Source organism: Hypanus sabinus, chromosome 17 (assembly GCF_030144855.1).
Source record: "Hypanus sabinus isolate sHypSab1 chromosome 17, sHypSab1.hap1, whole genome shotgun sequence".
In the NCBI taxonomy this organism is placed as follows: Eukaryota; Metazoa; Chordata; class Chondrichthyes; order Myliobatiformes; family Dasyatidae; genus Hypanus; species Hypanus sabinus.
In genome coordinates, this window is record NC_082722.1 from 50,526,054 (window position 1) to 50,550,390 (window position 24,337).

The window sequence follows — 24,337 nt, forward strand, 5'->3', positions numbered from 1 at the left end:
AGGGACAGTAATGCTTGAACATAGTCATTTGGAATCATTAAATAATGAATTAAAGTGGCAGATAAGCTAAAAGCCACTTGTTCCAAGGCCATTAAGACTGCAGAAACCTTCATAGTCTTATACTTTCCCGTAAATAAAAGTTTAAAATATTAAACATGCATTAATTGAGGACTGTAGCAGCATATTAAGATTATACAGCAGAGCTATTTAGAAATGTTAACCGTTCTATAAAGCAGAATTTAAAAATTGTAGGAAGAGTGCTCTCTACAATGCAACTAGATTCTGCAATTAGAGTCTCCGGATTATTTTCCAATGATCTGATTTCCAGTAGAGCAGCTGATTTGACCATATCGGACTGAAAACCAAGGCCTTTGCTACCATGTTAATATTTTAATCTTACCATGACTTTGCGTAGTTTATATTTCCGTGCTTTAATGTCCTGCATTAACATCTCAAATGGCGTAAGTTGGTATTCTGTGGGAAGGGGGTTGTACTGCTTTTCTTCAACTTTCTTAAGTTTTACACCATGGCGGAGGTCTCGCATCAGCTGTACCCAAAGACGAGCCTATAAGAACAAAAGGAAACAATTCCCAAACATTTCAACTTGGGAACCTTTGGAATAGGGGTCATTTGCCCCATTTAAACCCTTAGCTTGATAACTTTTACTTCTTATCCACATGGTGATCTGATGTACCCCATCAGAGATGGTCCTTTGTCCAATCCACAACTCCTGTTTTCTCACTTTCATAGTTCTGACAAAGGGTCTTAGGCCCAGATTATTACCCTGTCTATTTTTTTTAAATTAGATGCTGCCTGCTCTGCTGAGAGTTTCCAGTGTTTTCACTGTTTATATGACAATGCCTGCTTCACTTCATGCCCCACAACACTCGCAGCCTCCCAGGTCCGCAAACTAACAACAGAAGATGTACACAGTGACTGTGGTTAAAGTGTACTGAGTAGACACAAGGAAAGTCAAAGTAAAGCACTGCCTTGCAGTAGTGAAAAGTAAACAAATCGTAGTGACAAATTCAATCTGTTCCTAAAACAGTGAAGAAAGTTCAAAATTATCAAAGTACATACAGGTCACCATATACAACCCTAGATTTATTTTCTTGCAGGCATTCTCAATAAATCCATAATAGAATAACAATAGATACAATGAAAGAGTACACCAACATTGGCATTCAAAAAGTCAAACTGTGCAAATACAAAACAAATAATAGATAAATCAGTAATAAATACAGTGAACATGGGATGGAGAGTCCTTAAAAGTGAGTCATAGGTTGTGGGAACAGTTCAGTTGACGGGGCAAGCGAAGTTATCCCCTCTGGTTCAAGAGCCCGATGGTTGAGAGATCCTGAACCTGATGGTGAGAGTCCTGAGGCTCCTACACCTTCTTCCTGACGGCAGCAGCAAGAGAACATAATCTGGATGGTGAGAGTCCCCGATGATGGATGTGACTTTCCTGCAACAATGCTTCATGTAAATATGTTCAATGGTGGGGAGGGCTTTATCCATGAGGGACTGTGCTGTCTTCACTAGCTTTTGTAGTATTTTCTATTCAAGGGCATTGGTGTTTCCATATCAGGCTATGATGCAACCGGTCAATATACTCTCCACCAAACATCTGTAGAAGTTTGCCAAAGTTTTAGATGTCATGCTGAATCATTGCAAACTCCTAAGAAAGAAGAGATGCTGCCATGTTTTCTTTCTAATTGCACTTATATGCTGGGCCAAGGACAGGTCCTCTGAAATAATAACTGAGGACTTTAAAGTTGCTAACCCTGTCTACCTCTGATCCTCCGATGAGGACTGGTTTTCTTGTCCTGAAGTCCTTAATCAGCTTCTTGGTCTTGCTGGCATTGAGTGAGAGGTTGTTGTTGTGGCGCCACTCAGCCAGATTTTCAATCTCCCTCCCATATGCTGATTTGTCACCACCTTTGATTCAGCCTGCAACAGTGGTGTCATCAGCAAACTTGAATATAGCATTAGTGCTGTGCTTAGCCTCACAGTTACAATCATAAAATGAGCAGACCAGTGGACTAGGCACACAGCCTTCTGGCACAGCTGTGCTGATGGAGATTGCAGAGGAGGTGTTCCCAATTTGAACTCACTGGGGTTTGTAACTGAGGAAAGAGGATCCAATTGTGCAAGGAGATATGAAGGGCAAGGTCTTGAAGCTTATTAATTAGTTAACTCAGGACAGCACATTTCAGACAAATCAAATAAATTCAGGAGAGTAAATTTAGTACAGTACATTCAAAATTGGCTGACACAGCAAATTCAAATTGATACCCATCCCTGAACAATGGGAGGGAAATATGTAAAGTTCAGATTAAATATCATATTTTTAAATATATATATTTCTTCAAACTGGAGCCAATATAGTTGTTTGTTTCTTCAAGCCACATTCCTCCATAAAGCAGATTAAGCCAGTTATGTCCTCAGGACCAAATCTCTACTAACCGCAGATGTTACAAGGACTACTAGGCAAGTACATGCACACTGCACAAGCAAGGATGCATTCCTTAGGCTTGCATGGTCTTCCCTGGTGTTTTTACCTAGAAAGAACAGGTGTAATGAAATGCAGATCCGAGTGACAATGACTAGCTTGGACTTTGTACAAAGAAATATTACTTATGGAATGCAAACAACCAGTTTCCCTTAAGTGGGGTTGAGTCATCTTCTTGGCAAAAATGTTAAGTCATTTCAGTGAGCAGTCAAGACTTAGTCACAATGCTTTGGTTCTGCACTTGTACATAGGCCAAACCAAACAGAATATATAGGTTTGTTCCTTCCCAAAAGGAAGGGGTTGGTCTCTTCCCAGTAACTTTCTAGAATCATAGACATCATTATCAATTTGACTATCTCTGAATAACTAGTCAGAAAAGAAACCTCTGCAGCTCAGTGGTTGTGAACCTTTGGACTTCTGTGCCTGGGTGAGTGGACGAACGTACAAACCAAAGACCGATAATTTCCTGAACTCTGAAGGAAACTGATATGCTGAGAAGGAGAGTCATTGAGTCAGGGGATACGGGAGGAAAATGGAGAAGTGGAAGATCAGTTACATATTTTTGTTGGGACCTGGGCATACTCAGCACGCCAGTCTGTAAGCATAGCAAGAGTGTTTCCCACTGCTGATGATGTGTTATTGATCTGCAACATTAACCCCTTTTTTCTTTCAATTGAAACTTAGACTTGCTGAGTAGTGCAGTTCCTCTTAATTTCATGATTTTATTGCATATATTCTTGCTCCAAGTGTTGCCTTTGTTCTCTCCTACTTTCATTTCTACTCTCTAATTGTACAGACAAAGGCTCCTCTCTGCCTGCCTCATCCCCACCAACCCAATCAATAGTCCTAATCTGTATTAATTTACAGAGAAACTTAAAAATGTGTCTTATCCAACAAGAACAAAAAGACCAGATACAACAGTGGTGGTACATTGCACCTAATTTTAGACTCGGTGGAGAGAGGTTTTAGGCTGGGGATACAGAAATGATGAGATTAAATTGAGTATCACTGGGACAAATTTGGTTAAAATTTACAACATGGTTCCAAAAAGACAAATAAATCAGAATAAAGTCCATCTGCTTCTCCAATTAATAATCCAAATACCTTTTTAAGTGGACAGTGATAAAATTAGTGAAATGCTGTTGTAGAGTTAAATGCCTCAAAAATGTCAGATTTCTTCAACTGCTTTGGAACTAAACTCCAGTTCACATCTATCTGACTTTAATACAAGGATTAAAGAGAAAGTTTAGTATCAGGTAATTGATGCACCATCAATAACTCTTGGAGACGGGAGGTGAACGATAGGCTTTTATTAGCAGCAAAACGGAGCACAGCCTCTCGGAGACTGACAGAGGAGCAGTGCCTCCAATTGCCTTTATACAGGGGTCTGTGGGAGGAGCCACAGGAGCAGTCAGTAGAGGGGCATTTCCAGACAGGTATACATAGTTTACCACAGTAACTACTGCCTTCAATGTAAATTTATAGGAAACCTTAGACTTGTGCGAATGATAGATTTTACTTGCAAGTTTCAGAAAGGAAATGTTATCTGACCAAATGAAGTAAAAAGCTGGATCTTGAAATGTTCTGTTTTGAAATCCAGAAGTACAAAACTCACCCAGTCTGTGTGGTTGAGGTTGTCCAATTCCACCATTGGGACCTGCTGTGACTCTCCAATCTGCATCTTCTTCAGCAACTGTAATACAACACAAGTTAGAACATGGGTACAAAGAAATTCCACAGTAATACTTTTAAAGTACACAGGAATCAGAGGGAGGATATGAAGAGAGTGCTGCAAAGTGATGTTGAGGTCAACATTAAATGAGCAGTGATCTTATTTAAAGATGGAGCAGACTCAAGAGGCTTATAAATAATAGTGCATCTCATTACAACATCTCCCTGAAAAAATATCAATAAATCAAACTCAAAAGAAAATGACTGATAGTATTTCATAATTTAGATCAAGGCCACTGAACTTTAAGATGTATTTAGACTTATTTTAGTCTTTTGGAGTTCAAGTCCAGAATAAAACTCCATTCTGGAATCTCTATATATTCTGCTTTCCTCTAAAAAGAGGAAACACTCATTATTAGTAAATTCCCACTCATGATTAGTAAAACTACTCCTACACATTTGTTTTGCATATTAAGAGATATGAAAGGACAATGTGTTACCACCCTGATGCCGGGGATAAGGACGTCATTGAATGGCTGCAGTGATAAGTAACAGATTTTATTTTTAACACGAGATATCAACAACACATGCAGAAAAGGGATCAGGTCCTACAGGTTTGCTTTGAGTTAATCAAAGATGAGAATGTAGAATTTCAAAATATGGTGATGTCTGGATTCTAATGCCATGTGTTAGTATAGAAATAGGAGAATGGTGTAAATGTACACACGTGGACGAAGAGGCTCTGAGGTTCCTGGGAAACGAGCCAGCTGTGGGGTAGGTGGAATCTGTTTAGGATAGATAGGTTACAATGAAACAGATTTTGACCAATATCCATATACAGGTTGGCTTGTATTGTCAGTGAATATTAAAAGTACATTGGCAAGGAAACAACAAGCTGAGCACAAATTTTTTTTAAAAAAGGGGAAAGTAAAGTTTGAAATCAAATATGAATAATTAATCTTACAGTTCAAAGGAAGAGAAACCCAAGGTTAGAATATGGAAAATAATGGTGTCAGAGACAAGAGGAAGTAAACAAGTTGAGGGTGCTGAGCCATGGGTCAAAGTTGGGCCATAGATTTCCTATTTATAGCATTTTTACATGAGATATTTATAGAAAAAGGTGGTGTCAAAAAGGTTATTTTTCTCAGTTTGTGAAAGGGAAGGAATTTTCATACACATTTGCCTTCATTAAGTTACCATTCCTAAGGCATGGAAAGTGAACCATGGCTTATCACAGACCTTTATTTTGCTGTGCTGGCCTCAGTTCCATGGCTGGTTAGAGTAATGCCCATTCTCGGGGGGGGGGGGGGGAAATGAGAAAAATCAATGATCTGGAGTCCAGTCTCAGTTTGCGACCATATGCTAGAATTGTCCATATTCTGCAGACTGGTGATTGACCAGGATGGAATGAGCTTGGTTCAGCAGTGGAGGCTAAAGGTTGATCAGTTTCCCATTTGTCTTGCAAAACCAAGGGCAGCTCACGGGCATAGAGGTGAAAGAACTTTACAACCTGTCCCGTGCATATATGACCCTACTCCAAAAACTCACCATCCGATCCAATCCTGCTGCCATCCCAGCAAGAAGCTAAAGTGCCCACATCTCAACCAAGAACCAAAGTAACAAGATGGCTTGCCTGCTGTTGTAAAATTGGGAGAAAAACTAGCAAGAATTCACAGCCTCATATCCGTCATCTGGGAATGTTAGTAACCCTGTAATTGGATTTGTCTTGACCCTGTAAGATAAATCCAATTTTGAAAATTAGAGAGGCCTCCCTGATGTCTCCAATGAAGAATGTCACAGCCAAGAGTTTTCTTCAACTACTTCCTCCCAGCAAGAAAAGAGCACTTTCCTGACCAACAGTATAGATTCTGTCCATCATGACATGATATTTGCCATGCAACAACTTTTAAGGGTGAAATCAGTGAGCAGATCAATCATGATAAAAGGTCTTCACTTTGATCTTGCAAAGTCTATGACTGTCAATCCTGAAAGATTGTAGCAATCCTGCTCAATTCTGAAATCCATTTTACATCTATATGATGACAATTCTAATGCGTCCACTATAGACCCATTCCCAGTGCACACTACGGTGAATGAAGGCAGAGTCATCATTCAAAGGTAGCATAGGCTTGGAGGGTGTGAGGAAGGGGAGGTCATCAGAAACTCAATGGTTACTAAAGCAGGTCAGAAGCTCAGAGTCCTGTAGTGTGAAGTCCATCACATCTCAAAACCATTTAATCCTTTAGGAAAGATTAGGAGTGTGATGGAATATTCTTTGCTTGGCTGAACAAATACACTGCTCACTACTCAAGTTTAACAGCATCTAGGAAAAAGCAATCTACTTAATGAGTACACTAGCCACCATCCTTGATATTTATTTTCTCCAACAGGGGCCCACAATGTGCACCATCTACAGAGTGGTCAGAATGTAGTTATCATTGTGAGCAGTTTTGGGTCCCACATCTTTAAAAGGATGTGCTGGCATTGGAGAGGGTTCACAAGAATGATTCCAGGAATGAAAAAGTTAATACGAAGAGAACGTACATGATGCTGGAAGAACTCAGCAGGTCAAGCAGCATCTGTGAGAAGAGTAGCCAATGTTTCGGGCCAAGACCCTTCATCAGGAATGGGGGGGAAGAGAGGGCCGAAGCCCAGTAATAGAGATAGGGGAGGGGGAAGGGCTAGAGGCGCCAGGTGGAGAACCAATCAGAGGAAGGATGAGGGGGAGGGGATAAGCATGAAAGAACTGTAGAGGTAAAGGAGCAGAAAGTTGAAAGGGGAGAGAGGCAGAGAGGGACCTAGGATAGGAGAAGGGATCCAACACATTATCCTCCGCAAATTCCGCCACCTTCAACAGGACCCCACCACCCAGCACATCTTTCCCTCCCTACCCCTCTCAGCTTTTTGCAGGGATCGTTCCCTCCATGACTACCTGGTCCACACGTCCCTCCCCACAGAACTCCCACCCAGCACTTATCCCTGTAAACGCAAATGCTACACCTGCCCCCACACTTCCGGGCCCCAGACAGTCCTTCCAGGTGAGGCAACACTTCACCTGTGAGTCTGCTGGAGTTGTCTATTGCATCCGGTGCTCTCAGTGCAGCCTCCTCTACATCGGCGAGGATGTGCTTCAATGAGCTTCAAGGCCACCACCATCGTCATTCACCTGTGCCGAAGAAGTCTTCAATGTCCGCCTAAATGACTACCGTCCGGTTGCACACACATCCATCATCATGAAGTGTTTTGAGAGGCTTGTCGTGAGGCATATCAAGACCCTGCTGCCCACCCTCACTGGACCCCCTGCAGTTTGCGTACCATCCCAACCGATCAACCGATGAAGCCATTGCCACCACCCTCCACCTGGCCCGAACCCACCTGGACAAAAAGGACATACGTTCAGATGCTGTTCAAAGACTTCAGTTCAGCATTCAACACAATCATCCATCAGATGATCTGTCACTGATTGGAAAGCTGAGCCTACTGGGCCTGAACATCTCCCTCTGCAACTGGATCCTAGACTTCCTGACTGGGAGACCTCAGTCAGTCCGGATCGGGAGCAGCATCTCCAACACCATCACATTGAGCACGGGGGCTCCCCAGGGTTGCAAGCTCAGTCCACTGCTGTTCACTCTGCTGACCCACGACTGTGCTGCAACACACAGCTCGAACCACATCATCAAGTTCACCGATGACACGACCGTAGTGGGTGTCATCAGCAAGAACGACGAGTCAGCTTACAGAGAGGAGGTGCAGCGGCTAATGGACTGGTGCAAAGCCAACAACCTGTCTCTGAATGTGAACAAAACAAAAGAGATGGTTGTTGACTTCAGGAAGGGCATGAAGCAACCAATCCCTGCTGAACATCAATGGCTCCTTGGTAGACCTGAAGGAGAATCTCACCTGGTCCCTCAATACCAGCTCCATAGCAAAGAAAGCCCAGCAGCGTCTCTACTTTCTGCGAAGGCTGAGGAAAGTCCATCTCCCACTCCCCATCCTCATCACATTCTGTAGGGGTTGTATTGAGAGCATCTGAATCACTGCCTGGTTCAGAAATTGCATCATCTCGGATCGTAAGACCCTGCAGCGGATAGCGAGGTCAGCTGAGAGGATCATCGGGGTCTCTCTTCCCGCCATCACAGGCGTTTAACACTACACGCTACATCCGCAAAGCAAACAGCATTACGAAGGACCCCACGCACCCCTCATACAATCTCTTCTCTCTCCTGCCATCTGGGAAAAGGCACCAAAGCATTCTGGCTAAAACGACTAGACTATGTAACAGTTTCTTCCCCCAAGCTATCAGACTCAATATCCAGAGCCTGGGCTGAAACCTTACTGCCCTATTGTCCTGTTTATTATTTATTGTAATGCCTGCACTGTTTTATGCAGTTCTGTGTAGGTCTGTAGTCTAGTGTAGCTTTCTCTGTGTTGTTTTTTTTTAAACATAGTTCAGTCTAGTTTTTGTACTGTGTCATGTAACACAGTACATGTAACACACTGTGTCCTGAAAAATGCTCTCATTTTCACTATGTACTGTACCAGCAGTTATGGTTGAAATGACAATAAAAGTGACTTGACTAGAGTGGCTTTAATTTACAAGCAAAATGCATGAGCTCAATGGGCTGGGTGAAAAGAATGTAATTAACACAGAATACAGTTTACACAGTGTTGTTTAACTTCCTTAGCAGAATAAAATGAGTAATTTTCTCTTTACATTTACTCTATGTATATTTATTTTGCAAGCCTTATTTAGAGCTATTAACATAAATGATCTGTTGCCAATTCTGCTTCTGGCAGTTATAGAATCAGAGATGCAGTTTGCACTAATGCTGCTAGTAATTTAAATGCAGCAACCATGCAGAAATATTAGACATCCCTATCAAGCCATTGGTTTTATGGGTGATGACATGGAGACAAGGAACATTGGATTCCCAATAATTTACAATTATTTTTTCTAATGCCTTTATATTGCTCCTCATGCGAATTCAAATATCACCAAGAGGACATCTCTAGGAGGAGCAATTGATTAGACAGAGTAAGTCCACTTAAAAATTTAATAAGCTAGTGTACAATGTACTGTCTATGTTAATCAAAATGGCTTCTTTGTTTTGTTAAGAGTAGGAATGTTTCTTTGTATGATAAGTGCTTTCCCTCGCAGTTGTTTAGCTTTAGACTTGCTGATATCGGGATTGCATTCATTTGTTAACCAATGGGGAATGTTATTTTGTCTTGTGGGGCTTGAAGCTTGGGGGTTTTCACGGTCTTTTCAGAAGAGAGTTGGGAAGAAGACGCTGAGGAAGGTGGACGTGCGCTGCACTGCTCGGTTGACCACCAGGGTGGTCCCAGGTGCAAGGACGTGGAGGTCGGAGGAAAGTGACGAGGGGTTGAATGGTTCGATGGTTGAGCTCCAACCATGTGCACCAAACTGGCTGAACTTTGAGAAATTGGCACCTTTTACTTTATTTTCTTTTCCTTCATATATACTGTATTGCAAAGTACTCTTAGTTTTAGTAAAAAAAATTTTAATTGATTTTTTAATGCATTTTCTACAACACTACAAAAAAACCCCAAAAATAGAAAATTAATACAGTGCAAAATAAACATACAATAATAATATAATACAAAAAAGATCATTGAGAAAGCACCCAAATTGAAGTCATGTAAACTTAGTATCCTCCCCAAGCCCCACAACAAAAAAAAACTCCAGACCAACCCCAACAAAATGTAGGGAATATAAATTGGGACATTCAAACCCCCAAAACTGTAAATACACTTGAAAACAGAAGATAATAAGTAAAATCCATGACGGTATCTGGTGTGAGTTCGATATTGTGTGTGCGCGCGGCATAAACTTGATTCTCACAGCACCTGTGTGTACAGGAGGTGGGGTTGGAGAGTGGCTGGATCTCCTTTTCCCCTAGACATATACAAGCCTGTTGGGTAAGTGTTAAACATTCTTATTTAATTGCTGCTATTGCAAGAGTAGTTAAGTGCAACAGCAACACTTCATTGGACCAAACAATTTTGGAAACCCAAGAAATTAGTACCTTTCATTTGTTTGAAGATATCCAGAAGGTTTGTAGAGCTTACCACCTCTTCCTCACAACACTCTGGAACTCATTGTTATAACTTTCTCAAAAACTTCTTTGCTCCAATTATTGAAAAGTCAGTTTCCGTAAATATTCACCTATTGTTTCCCCCACCCATTTTCAACCTTAAAGTGCCTCAGATAATTTACTATGTTGTAAGTGGCCACGGGGGATAATGAGACAGTCATTCATCTCCTGGATTTTACGTTGCTGTTGCAGTGGTCATCTGTGTAGCTGCCCAACAGTCCATGCTCTGTGGACTGTTCCTGGGGCGTGCACTCAGACAAACCAACTGCCACTGGACAGCTAGCACACATTATTCCTACAACTGTTCCTGAACCTGGTGGTGTGGATTGGTAAAGCTTCAGTACCTCCTGCCCCAAGCTAGAACAGGGCATGGCTTAGATGGTGGGGAGCTTTGACAATGGATGCTGCTTTCTTGCCACAGAACTCCATGTAGATGTACTCAGTGGTAGGGAGGGACTGGGCTGTATCAACTCAGTGGTAGTGATGTATCTACTCAGTGGTAGTGATGGACTGGGCTGTATCAACCGCTTTCTGTAGTCTTCTGTTTCTGGACTTTGGCGTTTCCATACTAGGCCATGATGCAATTCGGATAGCATAGTTTCCACTGTACTATAGAAATTTGTCAAGGTTTCGGTGACATACTGAATCTATGCAAACTTCTAAGAAAGTAAGACACTGTAGTGCCTTCTTTGTGAAGACACTTTTGTGCTGGTCCCAGGACACATGGCATATTAACACCAAGGAATATTTTTCTTCAACATTATCAATTTGCAAGATCTATTTATGAAATCTGTTCAAATCAGGCTGTCCATATTCACCACATCACTTCCCTTTCATTTATTGAGTGCTTAGGAGTGACTTAACTAGCCACAGAAATTTAGACCAAGAGTGTGACCCACAAAGCCAACTGTCAAAATTGGCATGCAGTATTTATAGTGATTTTATTGAACAAGTAACTCAACTGCTTGAACGGCCCTGATGATCATACTGACTGCAGCAGCAGAGAATTAATGTTCAGGTAATAAGAATAATCTACAGTTAAATACAAGATCACTATAGTATTCTATAAATAGTTGTAAGATAAAGACACTTCTCTTTTGGTGATGAAACTCGTTTCTTGTAAAAATTCACTTGCTTCATTAATGCCTCTTACTAAACAGCCCACTGAGATTCCAGATCCATGCCAACATGGTTGGACTTTCAGACGCTCTCCAAAAAGACTACTCAGTCTAAAATTGTTGTGCAATGAAGAATTTAACAGACAACCTGGTAACTGATACGACAAAAAAAATTTGGCTGTCAAAGACCTGCCTGCCAACACCTGATCTGTTCACCACCCAGACAGCTGTTCTTGTGGAATGTCTTTCCATCAACGTTTCAGACTCTGATCATCATCCACACCCAATGTCCTTCTCCTTCAATGGAGAAGCCCAAAAGGCAGTGATGCAGCAATCACAGTGGGAGGGGGAAATATTCCTGTTCACAGCAATTTTGGGGCCTAGCTCACACATAAAAGACAAAGATACAACATTTCAAATAGTTCAGCCGCAACTGCCAAATGAATCTTGCTTCGCGGCTGCCTCCCAAACTCCCATCTTCACAGCAACCTGTTTCCTACAATGAGTTACCTTCAAACTAAAACAATACCAAGGCTATTAAACAGCAAAGATTATGGTGCTCATTAGGATTCTGACTGTACAGGTGTCCTTCGCTTTATGAATGTTCATTTTACGCCACTTCGCTTTTGCAAAAGACCTACATTAGTAACCTGTTTTCGCATTACAAAGAGGATTTTTGCTTTTAAGAAATTTTTTCCCATATAAATTAATGGTTCTTCGCTTCATGCCATTTTGGCTTAAGAAAGGTTTCATAGGAACGCTCTACCTTTGTAAAGGGGGGGGGGGGGGGAGGGAAGAGACACCTGTATTGCTAAACGCTTGTGGTCAGAAATGGCTGTCATTGATCAGACTATTTCAGTTCACCTATAACAGCATACATTTGGCAATTTGGAAACTTGCCTATTTTAAAAAAAGGACAAATTCTCTTGGGGAGATCAGTTTGTCAATTAGTGTTATTAAACAGTGATAATCTACTTATGAATGTTCAGTTTAGGTTTCAAAGGGCTTGGCTTCACAATTCCTTTAGAGCTCATGAGTAAACAGGAGCAATAAACTGAAGGGAGAGGAAAGTGATTGCCCGTGATAACATCTGATTACTGGATATAAAGAGCAGTGAACTCTACTGGCTGAAGTTGCATCTTGCATAAAGGCAGATGACTGATCATTGGAGGTCAATCATATTGGTTCCAGGGGTTCCCTGGGACAAGCTTGCTAGGCCTCAGCCAACTAGGAGGTGCTTCTTCAAACACCATGTCAGTAGATCAAAAAAAATGGGGATGCTAACTAAATGACTGCATAGTACAGTGTTTAGTTACAAGTGCTCAACTAACGGTGTTTTGTCCTCACATGCAGTAGAGCAGGGGATCCCAACCTTTTAAATACCACTAAATGAGGATCTGTGGACCCAGGTTGGGAACCTCTGGAAACAGCATGGGCAATAGTCAAAGTGACAAGTAACAAAAAAATTAAAAGGACAGAAGACTGGCAGAAATAGTGACCCATCTCCAATCTCTCCACAGAATTTCTAACTACATTTCAAAATTCAGGAGCAGACCTCCAACAAGACTCAAGCAAATTTGGGGCATTGGCTTCATATCACCATTTTAGTTACTCCCCCCCCCCCCCCTCCATGGTCAGCACATAGTTGTTGCATAAAGTGTCACCTACAAAATGCACAACAAACTACAATCCTTCTTTGTCATCTCCCATTTATCACTGGTGATAATAAAAAAAAAATCAGGGTGAAACTCTTTAATATCACCCATAGTTCCATTCCAAGTTACTACCATCCAGAGTAGAAAAAGCATTTTGTTACTGGGTTACAATCCTGAGATTTCTCTCTATGGTAGTGCCTTCTTCACACATACTGACCTGCCCAGGCAACGGCTCTCCGCCATGTATTGAAAAGCAATTATGGACAAGCAAGGTAGATAACATCTCTCACATTATATTAAAGAAATATAAAGATGTTTCCATGGGAGGCTAAAGCTGAGGGAGTGAAACTTTTTAATTCTGAATGTGGAAATTCAAAGTGGATGAACTCAGAGTTGTTCAGCATGGCCTATAGAATACTACTTTACGGACTGAAATATTAGCAGCGTTTGCATTGCAAAACAGTAAACACTGAGGTGGACATGTGATCCGATTAATACTATTCACATGGAAAGAATGCACTAGTCAACTTGGATTTTCTGGGTGTGCTATGTACTATTGTAATAGGTCCACTAATGGTGCCAATGTTGACTAGATAACTGAAGTAATATTACCACAATCAAATAGCCAAGCCTTAAATTATGATTACTGATGTGTTATAAGCACACTGGTTGAAAACTATTAACATTTATATGGTGTTTACACAAGAGATACCCAATTTTGTTTTTAGAGTTCTGGTTTGAATGGTTTCCTTTCATCTGGTAGACGTGAATACAGGTATGGCCAAATATCTGCTGGGAACTGTGTGTGATGTGCATTTTGAACAGCAGATCGAATGCGAGTTTTTCCCACAATCACATCCTACCGGCATTTTTTTGGGGGGATAGTCCCCAAGCATTTTATTTCTCTGAAAGGTTTTAGGTGTTTGATGCATTATGGCATATGGGTAGGCAAACTGCTTGAAACACTGAACTAGTTGCATACCACAGCAAGGAGTGGCAGACATACACACCTTGAGTCGCTGTTCTTTGTGATGTCCATAATGGTTTACTAACTGGATACAGGAAGTAGAGGTGGTGAAAAGTTTGGAGAAGAGGCAGGTAAGATCACCAGCTTATTACAGGTACATCATTTTTAGACTCAATGTGAAAGAACTATATGGGCTTGAATTCAAGAAAGAACCATTTGGAAATGGTGTTTCATGTTTGGCTACAGGACAAACAGCCACCGTTTGAATCACAGACAGGTGGGGGAATTAAATTCAAGGAAATAAAATCTGTAACTCTGCTAGACTCTGGGCCAATAATCACACAAGTTAAAAGAAATGGTTAGAAACTCCAGCAGGTCACTTGTTCTGCCTAATGCATTAAATGGTGGTTGACTACCAACCGTCTTCCTGATTCTAGAAGTAATCAGGCAAAGATGACAAATACTGGCCTTGAAAACAAATGTTCACATCCCGGGAACAATTAATGTTTTGAAAAGTGTGACTTGAGCAGCTTCCATTAACCCTCAAAAGGCAGAATAAAAACCATCAGGTCTCTGAAAAGAACAAGGTTCAAGCCTGTCCCAACATACCACCTTAAGCATTACTTGCAAGGCTCATTGGCAAACCATTATGTTCCTAACACAATTTCAGCTCCCACAGAGTCAAGAGAGCCCTCCAAATTATTGTGAGACTTGGCATTTAACAGATGAACAGAACTGCAAACAAATCATAAACATCTTACCTATTTAAGGGGTGACCAGTGGTTGATCTTTCTTTGTGGAAGCTGTGCGGTTATGTACATTAAAATAATAACCTTCTGTGTTTTTCTAATGATCAATAACAGGAATCCTAACAACAAGTACAGGAAAGGTATATGAACTCTTGCAGATCTGGAGAAATAACACTGATCCTTTGTGTCTGAGAGTATTCCTCCCAAGCCCAAATGCAAAGTGTGATAGCAGTATACTGAAACAAATTGTTTGCAGGTAAAGTATTCTGGCATCCCAAGTAGTACTGAAATATCCACCATACTCAACTAAAAAACTAATCTTACCTCTTTAGCTTCCTTAATTTTCACTAGGAATGTTTGTAACTCCAATGTTTCCACAAATAAAGCCTTGCAGACAGCTTGAAAATGTGCATCTGCTTCATTTTGGTCCAACAAATGTTGAGTGCATGCCTTCATTACTTGTTCAAAAGTACAGACTGAACGTGGTGAGCCGTCACTCTCCTCCTCATCTTCCTGCCCACTGTACCCTTCATCAGCTGTGCCATTGCTGCCATCTGAGTCATTATTGGCCATCTGGTCAATCAGCTGCTCCAGTTGTTGGCTCAACTCCCGCTCTTCATTCTCATCCAAACCCCAATCCAGAGCTCGGTAAATAGCAAATCCAAGGGATTGCACCATCTGGGAAAACAAAAGAGAAAATAAATCAAGGAACTGGAGTTCATAATAACTTTACTTACTCAAAAAATAAAATTTCAAGAGTAGGATTCGAGGACCCCTTCTTAAATTTTAAAAACAGTTTTAAAAATTACATTCCTTTAAAGAGCCTTACAACATTTCATTAGGTTTAACAGACTATATAAACACAAGCTGATGTTACCATAAAATGGGAGTTTCTCAGTTCATGATCTGTAAGAGACATTTTTATCTCTGCTAGTATTTATAGCATACCGTTTACAAGATTTATTGTCAGAAATTTGATTGTAATAAAATATAAATTTTGAAAAATAGCACATTGTCATTTCAATGAATTCTTATTTTACACCTTGCCTTCCCTGTCTTGATACTCCTCAAAATATCTGAAACGATCTCTATGATTAAAAGTCATTGAACTGAAACATTGATGAAGGGTCTCAGCCCGAAATATTGACTGTACCCTTTTCCAAAGATGCTGCCTAGCCTGCTGAGTTCCTCCAGCATTGTGTGTGTTGGCTGAACTGAAACATTGGCTCTGTTTCCTTTTTCAGAAATCAGAATCAGGTTGAATATCATTGGCATATGTTGTGAAATTTGTTGTTTTGTGGCAGCAGTACATTGCAATACATAATTATATAATTATATAATTAGATGTAATTTATAGGTTTAAATTAAATAAAGGGTGCAAAAAGAGCAATGAAAAAAAGAAAGTGAGGGAGTGTACACAGGTTCATTGTCCATTCAGACCAGCATTTTCTACATTGTCATTAATACTTTAAAAACTTTTATTTTTCCCCCCTCCTGGTGCCCCAATTATGTGAGAAAGATGTTGCAAGAGCAGGAGACCACAAGTCTGTTCCACCATACAAAAGAATCATGCCTGAGCTAATCGTGGCCTCAGATCCACCTTGGTTTGTTTATTTCCTCTGTATGCCAAACTGTTTCCTCCCCAAGTTCATCCCATGTAGTTTTCTAGGTTAAGCATTCCAAGGATTGATGTCCTCAAGCAAACTAATTCCTTCTCATCTCTAACTGTAATAAGGTAACTCCCTTTTCCAGAACAATGATTCTATCAGGGAGAACTCTCCAGCATCCACCCTTAGAATCTAAATGTTAAAAAGAATGGAAGTTTATTCCATTGGCCACTGTTGAATTTTAAAGTGAAAGCTCCCTCTTTCAGCACAGTAAAGTCATCTATAAAGTCAAAGTAAAATTTATTATTGGAGCACAAACAAGTCGTCACATATAACCCTGAGATTCATTTTCTGGTGGCATACTCAGCAAATCTTCAGAATTGTAACTGTAAACAGGATCAATTAAAGAGCAAAGAGCATAGAAGACAAACGGTAAATGCAAATACAGTCAGCCCTTCTTACCCGCGGGGATTTGTTCTGGGACCCCTGCGGATACCAAAAAACACGGATGCTCAAGTCCCTTATATAAAATAGTGTAGTACTTGCATATAACCTACGCACATCCTCCCGTATACTTTAAATCATCTCTAGATTACTTATAATACCTCATGGTTGAGCAGTAGTAACTGTTCTTGAACCTAGTGGTACGAGTCCTGAGGCTCCTGTACCTTCTTCCTGATGTCAGCAATGAGAAAAGAGCATGGCCTATGTGGCGAGGATCTTTGATGATGAATGTTGCTTTTCTACAGCAATGTTTCATGTAGATGTGCTCAATGGTTGGCAGAGCTTTACCCATGATGTACTGGGCCAAATCCACTGCTTTTTGTAGGATTTTCCATTAAAAGGCATTGGGTTTTCCCATACCAGGCCTCAAAACAGCCAGTCAGCACACTTTCAACAACGCATCTATAGAAGGTTTTCGATAACATGCTGAACCTCCACAGACCCATGAGGAAGCAGAGATGCTATGCTTTCTTTGCGATTATGAAAAATTGACTCCCAGGCCCTCTGAAAAATTGACTCCCAGGAATTTAAAGTTGCTGACCCTCTCCACTTCTGATGAGAACTGGCTCATGGACCTCTGGTTTCCCTTTCCTGAAGTCTACAATCAGTTCCTTGGTCTTGCTGACATTGCACAGGAGATTGTTATGACACAACTCACGTACACATGTACAATAAATACAAACACACAGAGTCAATAAAACTATGCACAACTCATGTAACTGTCAGATGCAAACTACATGGATACAGTCACAATGACTTCAGCGGTAATTCCATTTGCACATTTAAAACAGGTTCCTCTGTAATCCCAAGTCATGATGGAGAAGCAGGAAAGCTGACCAGAAATCCTGCTGCATGTCATTTCTACACAGGTTCTAAACCAAGGCAGCTTAAGTTTACTATTGCTTAAAAATAATCATGCAATTCATAGCTGAAGATTCAAAATAACTAAAACCCACCAATAGGCACCCTGTTGGACACTACCTCACCTTTTTAAAAAAAGTATACAGTATGTCTGTTGTTGCATGTTTTTAAAAATCTATTTAATATACATAATTGATTTACTTGTTTATTTATTGTGTTTTATTTGATTGATTATCTTCCCGTCTCTACTAGATTATGTATTGCATTGAACTGCGGCTGCTAAATTAACAAATTTCACGCCACATAACGGTGATAATTGGGGAAAGTTTAAACTAGAATTGCTGGGGGGGGGGGGGGGGGACCGAACTGAAGTGACAAAGGAAAGGGAGGTTGGCTCACAAATAGAGAAAGCTGGGGACAGTGCGAAAGGGAGGATAGACAGGTGACAGAGAAGGGATGCACTCAGACCGATGGCTTGAGATGTGTCTACTTTAATGCGAGAAGTATTATGAATAAAGCAGATGAGCTTAGAGCTTGGATCAGCACTTGGAGCTATGATGTTGTGACCATTACAGAGACTTGGATGGTGGAGAGACAATAGGTGCAGAAGTAGACCATTCGGCCCCTCGAGTCTGCACCGCCATTCTGAGATCATGGCTGATCATTCACTATCAGTACCCAGTCCCTGCCTTGTCCCCATATCCCTTGATTCCCCTATCCATCAGATATCTATCTAGCTCCCTCTTGAAAGCATCCAGAGAATTGGCCTCCACCGTCTTCCGAGGCAGTGCATTCCACACCTCCACACCTCTCTGGGAGAAGAAGTTTTTCCTCAACTCTGTTTTAAATAACTGATCTCTTATTCTCAATCCATGCCCTCTGGTACTGGACTCTCCCAACATCTGGAACATATTTCCTGCCTCAAATCTATCAAATCCTTTAATTATCTTAAATGTTTCAATCAGATCCCCTCTCAATCTCCTCAATTCCAGCATGTACAAGCCCAATCTCTCCAATCTCTCTGCGTAAGACAGCCCTGCCATCCCAGGAATCAACCTAGTGAATCTACGCTGCACTTCCTCAATTGCCAGAATGTCCTTCCTTAAACCTGGAGACCAAAACTGTACACAATATTCCAGGTGTGGTCTCACCAGGGCCCTGTACAAATGCAAAAGGACATCCTTGCTCTTGTACTCAATTCCCCTTGTAACAAAGGCCAACATTCCATTTGCCCTCTTCACTGCCTGTTGCACTTGCTCAGTCACCTTCATTGACTGGTGAACTAGGACTCCTAGGTCTCTTTGCATTTCTCCCTTACCTAACTCTACACCGTTCAGACAATACTCTGCCCTCTTGTTCCTGCTTCCAAAGTGGATAACTTCACATTTATTCACATTGAATGACATCTGCCAAGTATCTGCCCACTCACCCAGCCTATCCAAGTCTCCCTGTATTCTCCTAACGTCCTCTTCGCATGTCACACTGCCACCCAGTTTAGTATCATCAGCAAACTTGCTGATATAGTTTTCAATGACCTCATCTAAATCGTTGACATAAATCGTAAAGAGCTGTGGTCCCAATACAGAGCCCTGTGGTACCCCATTAGTCACCTCCAGCCAGTCCGAGAAACACCCATTCACTGCTACCCTTTGCTTTCTATCTGCCAACCAGTTTTCTATCCATGTTGAAACCCTGCCCCCAATGCCATGAGCTCTGATTTTACTCACCAATCTCCTACGTGGCACCTTATCGAATGCCTTCTGAAAATCTAGGTACACTACATCCACTGTCTTACCCTCATCTAACATCCTTGTTACACCCTCAAAAAACTCCAACAGATTAGTCAAGCATGATTTGCCCTTGGTAAATCCATGCTGGCTCAGCCTAATCCTATTACTGCCATCAAGATATGCCACTATTTTGTCCTTAATAATGGACTCAAGCATCTTCCCCACAACTGACGTTAGGCTAACAGGGCGATAGTTCTCCGTTTTCTCCTTCCCTCCCTTCTTGAAAAGTGGGATAACATTAGCCATTCTCCAATCTTCAGGAACTGATCCTGAATCTAAGGAACATTGGAAAATGATTACCAATGCATCTGCAATTTCCTGAGCCACCTCGTTTAGAACCCTCGGATGCAGACTATCTGGACCCAGTGATTTATTAGCCTTCAGTCCTATCAGTCTACTCACCACAGTTTCTTTCCTAATGTCAATCTGTTTCAATTCCTCTGATATCTTATGACCCTGGCCCATCCATACATCTGGGAGATTGCTTGTGTCCTCCCTGGTGAAGACAGATCTAAAGTACGCATTAAATTCTGTTGCCATTTCCCTGTTTCCCATAACAATTTCTCCCAATTCATTCTTCAAGGGGCCAACATTGTTCTTAACTATCTTCTTTCTCTTCAGATAGCTAAAAAGCTTTTGCTATGCCCTTTTATATTCCTGGCTAGACTGAGCTCATACCTGATTTTTTCTCTCCGTATTGTTTTTTTAGTTAAGATCTGCTGTTCCTTAAAACTTTCCCAATCATCTGTATTCCTACTCATCTTAGCCCTGTCATACTTCTTTTTCTTTAATGCTATACAATCTCTGACTTCCTTTGTCAACCACTGTGGCCCCTTCCCCCTCTTAGAATCTTTCCTTCTCATTGGAATGAACTGCTTTTGCATCTTTTGTATTATCCCCAAGAATATCTGCCACTGCTGATCCACTGTCTTTCCTGCCAGGGCATCCGCCCATTTAACTTTGGCCAGCTCTTCCCTCATGGCTCCGTAGTCTCCTTTATTTAATTGCAACACTGACACCTCTGATCTGCCCTTATCCCTCTCAAATTGTAGATAAAAACTTATCATGTTATGATCACTACTTCCTAATGGCTCCTTTACTTCAAGATCACTTATCAATTCCTGTTCATTACACATCACCAAGTCCAAAATAGCCTCGTTCCTGGTTGGCTCAAGCACAAGCTGTTCCAAAAATACATCCCTTAGACACTCCACAAACTCCCTATCCTGGGGTCCAGCACCTACCTGATTCTCCCAGTTCACCTGCATGTTGAAATCTCCCATAACGACTGCATTACCTTTAGCACATGCCAATGTTAACTCCCTAATCAACTTGTACCCAATATCCACGCTACTGTTTGGGGGCCTGTACACAACACCCATTAGGGTCTTTTTACCCTTACTGTAACTCAGCTCAGTCCACACAGACTCTACTTCCCCTGTTCCTAAGTCACCCCTTGCTAAGGACTGAATCTCATTCCTCACCAACCCCTCTTCCCATATTTCTGTCTCTACAATAGCATGTATACCCTGGTACACTCAATTCCCAGGCCTGATCCCCTTGCAGCCATGTCTCCGTTATCCCAAAAATATCGTAGTTCCCCATTTTCATCTGAGCTTCAAACTCATCTGTCTTATTTCTGACACTACGTGCATTCAAATATAGAATTCTTAGCCCATTCCTCCTCTCTTTGCTTAAAACACTGTCTATTGTACCTAACCCAGCTCCTTGAACTTCCAACGGCTAATTGCACCTTGAATTTTGATGACCTTCTCAAGATCACCTAAACCTTCTACACATTTAACCCCATGCTCCTTCTGACCAACCCTCTGTACATGTAACTTTTCCAACACATGTTCTGTCTCACCTTTCTCCTTTACACAATTAATATTTGGGAAACGTGTATTCCCCACCTGTCCCTTATCCTTCATCATATCATCTTCTCTCGTATTCTAGAGGCAGGGAAGGCTACTTTAAGTGCCAGGCTTTAGATGTTTCAGAACGGACGGGGAGGACGTTCCAGAACGGACATGGAGGGCATTCCAGAACGGACACGGAGGAAGGCAAAAGAGGTGGGGGCGTGGCACTGTTGATCAGAGATAGTGTCACGACTGCAGAAAAGGAGGAAGTCATGGAGGGGTCGTCTAAGGAGTCGTGGGTGGAAGTTAGGGATGGGAAGGGGTCAATAACTCTACAAGGCATTTACGAGGAGCAGATAAGGAGACAGATTCTGGAAAGGAGTAATAATACTAACAGGGTTGTTTTGGTGGGAGATTTTAATTTTCCCAAATATCGATTGGCATCTCCCTTGAGCATGGGGTTTAGATGGGGTAGAGTTTGTTAAGTGTGTTCAGGAAGTTTTCTTGACACAATATGCAGATAAGCTTACAAGGAGAGGCTGTACTTGATCTGGTATTGGGAAATGAACCTAGTCAGATGTCAGGTCTCTCAGTGGGAGAGCATTTTGGAGATAGTGATCACAATTCTATCTCCTTTACCATAGCATTGAAGAGGGATTGGAACAGACAAGTTAGGGAAACGTTTAATTGGAGTAAGGAAAAATATGAGGCTATCAGGCAGGAACTTGGAAGCACAAATTGGAAATAGACGTTCTCAGGGAAACATATGGAAGAAATGTGGCAAATGTTCAGGGGATATTTGCATGGGGTTCAGCGTAGATACGTTCCAATGAGACAGGGAAAGGATAGTAAGGTACAGGAAGCATGGTGTACAAAGGCTGTTATAAATCTAGTTCAAGAAAAGAGCTTACAAAAGGTTCAAAAATCTCAGTAATGATAGAGATCTAGAAGATTACAATGCTAGCAGGAAGGAACTTATGAAATGAGGAGAGCCAGAAGAGGCCATGAGAAGGCCTTGGTGGACAGGATTAAGGAAAACCCCAAGGCATTCTACAAGTATGTGAAGAGCAAGAGGATAAGATGTGAGAGAACAGGACCAATCAAGTGTGACAGTGGAAAAGTGTGTATGGAACCAGGGGAGATGGCACAGGTACTTACTGAATATTTTGCTTCAGTATTCACTATGGAAAAGGATCTTGGTGATTGTAGTGTTGACTTGCAGCGGACTGAAAAGCTTGAGCATGTAGATATTAAGAAAGAGGATGTGCTGGAGCTTTTGGAAAGCATCAAGTTGGCTAAGTCACCAGGACCAGAAGGGATGTATCCCAGGCTACTCTGGGAAGCAAGGGAGGAGATTGCTGAACCTCTGGCAATGATCTTTGCATCATCAATGAGGACGGGAGAGGATTGGAGGGTTGTGGATGTTGTTCCCTTATTCAAGAAGGGGAACAGGGATAGCCCAGGAAATTATAGACCAGTGAGTCTTACTTCAGTGGTTGGTAAGTTGATGGAGAAGATCCTGAGAGGGAGGGTTGATGAACATTTGGAGAGGCATAGCATGATTAGGAACAGTCAGCATGGCTTTGTCAAAGGCAGGTCGTACCTTATGAGCCTGATTGAACTTTTTCTAGGATGTGACTAAACACTTTGATGAAAGTAGAGTAGTAGATGTAGTGTATATGGATTTTACCAAGGCATTTGATCAGGTACCCCATACAAGGCTTATTGAGAAAGTAAGGAGTGTGGAAAAGAGTGGTTGAAGACAGGTCATATTCTGCATGGAGGTCTGTGATCAATGGAATGCCTCAGGGATCTGTTCTGGGACCCCCTTCTCTTTGGTATTTTTATAAATGACCTGGATGAGGAAGTGGAGGGATGGGTTAGTAATGGCAGATGGAGTTCAACCCAGATAAGTCTGAGGTGGTTCATTTTGGTAGGTCGAATGTGATGGTGTAATATAGCATTAATGGCAAGACTCTTGGCAGTGTGGAGGATCAGAGGGACCTTGGGGTCCGAGTCCATAACACACTCAAAGCTCCATGTAGGTTGACTCTATGGTTAAGGTGGCACACGGTGCATTGGCCTTTATAAATCGTGGGATTGAGTTTAAGAGCTGAGAGGTATTGTTGCAGTTATATAGGACCCTGGTCAGACCCTACTTGGAGTACTGTGCTCAATTCTTGTCGCCTCGCTACAAGGAGGATGTGGAAACCATAGAAAGGGTGTAGAGGAGATTTACAAGGATGTTGCCTGGATTGGGGAGCATGCCTTATGAGAATAGGTTGAGTGAACTCAGCCTTTTCTCTTTGGAGCAACGGAGGATGAGAGGTGACCTGATAGAGGTATAGAAGATAATGATAGGCATTGATCATGTGGATAGTCGGAGGCTTTTTCCCCAGTGCTGAAATGGCTAGCACGAGGTGTCATAGTTTTAAGGCGCTTGGAAGTGGTGAGGGCATGGAATGGGCTGCCAGCAGAAATGATAGGGTCTTTTAAGAGCCTCCTAGAAGGATACATGGACCTTAGAAAAAATAGAGGGCTTATGGGTAAGCCTAGTTAGTTCTAAGGTAAAGACATGTTCGGCACAGCTTTGTGGGAGAACAGCCTGAGTTGTGCTGCAAGTTTTCTATGTTTCTATAATAAACCTGATTCTGATTTGGAGTTCAAATGTGCAGGAATGAATATCACTTCAATTTACTTTAATGTCAGTAATGAGATTTTGCCTTGCCTGTGGTACCAGTAGCAACTAGTAAACTCTCCCTTCTTTGTGTATCAAATACTTCAAGCATATTTTAAGTAAATAGTACATTCAAAGTTGATGGCAAACAACTTCACTTATCAGGACAGGTGTAACACACGTAATGCAGACCCAAGTATGCCATTGCTTGCTGTGGACTATTGACTTGGCACAAGATTAAGCTTAAATAG

The 24,337-nt window shown here is 41.5% G+C and overlaps 1 protein-coding gene across 3 annotated transcripts in view; it reads right to left on the reverse strand.

Annotated features, from left to right (window-relative positions):
• Window positions 1-24,337, reverse strand: part of spire2 (spire-type actin nucleation factor 2) — an 84,253-nt gene that overhangs the window by 35,305 nt on the left and 24,611 nt on the right. For all 3 annotated transcript variants that reach the window (XM_059993033.1, XM_059993032.1, XM_059993034.1), the window contains exons 3-5: window positions 15,113-15,466; window positions 4,128-4,205; window positions 401-565 (exon numbers count right to left, since the gene is read on the reverse strand). In XM_059993033.1, coding sequence (XP_059849016.1) covers window positions 401-565; window positions 4,128-4,205; window positions 15,113-15,466 — 597 coding nt within the window. The remainder of the gene's footprint in view (window positions 1-400; window positions 566-4,127; window positions 4,206-15,112; window positions 15,467-24,337) is intronic.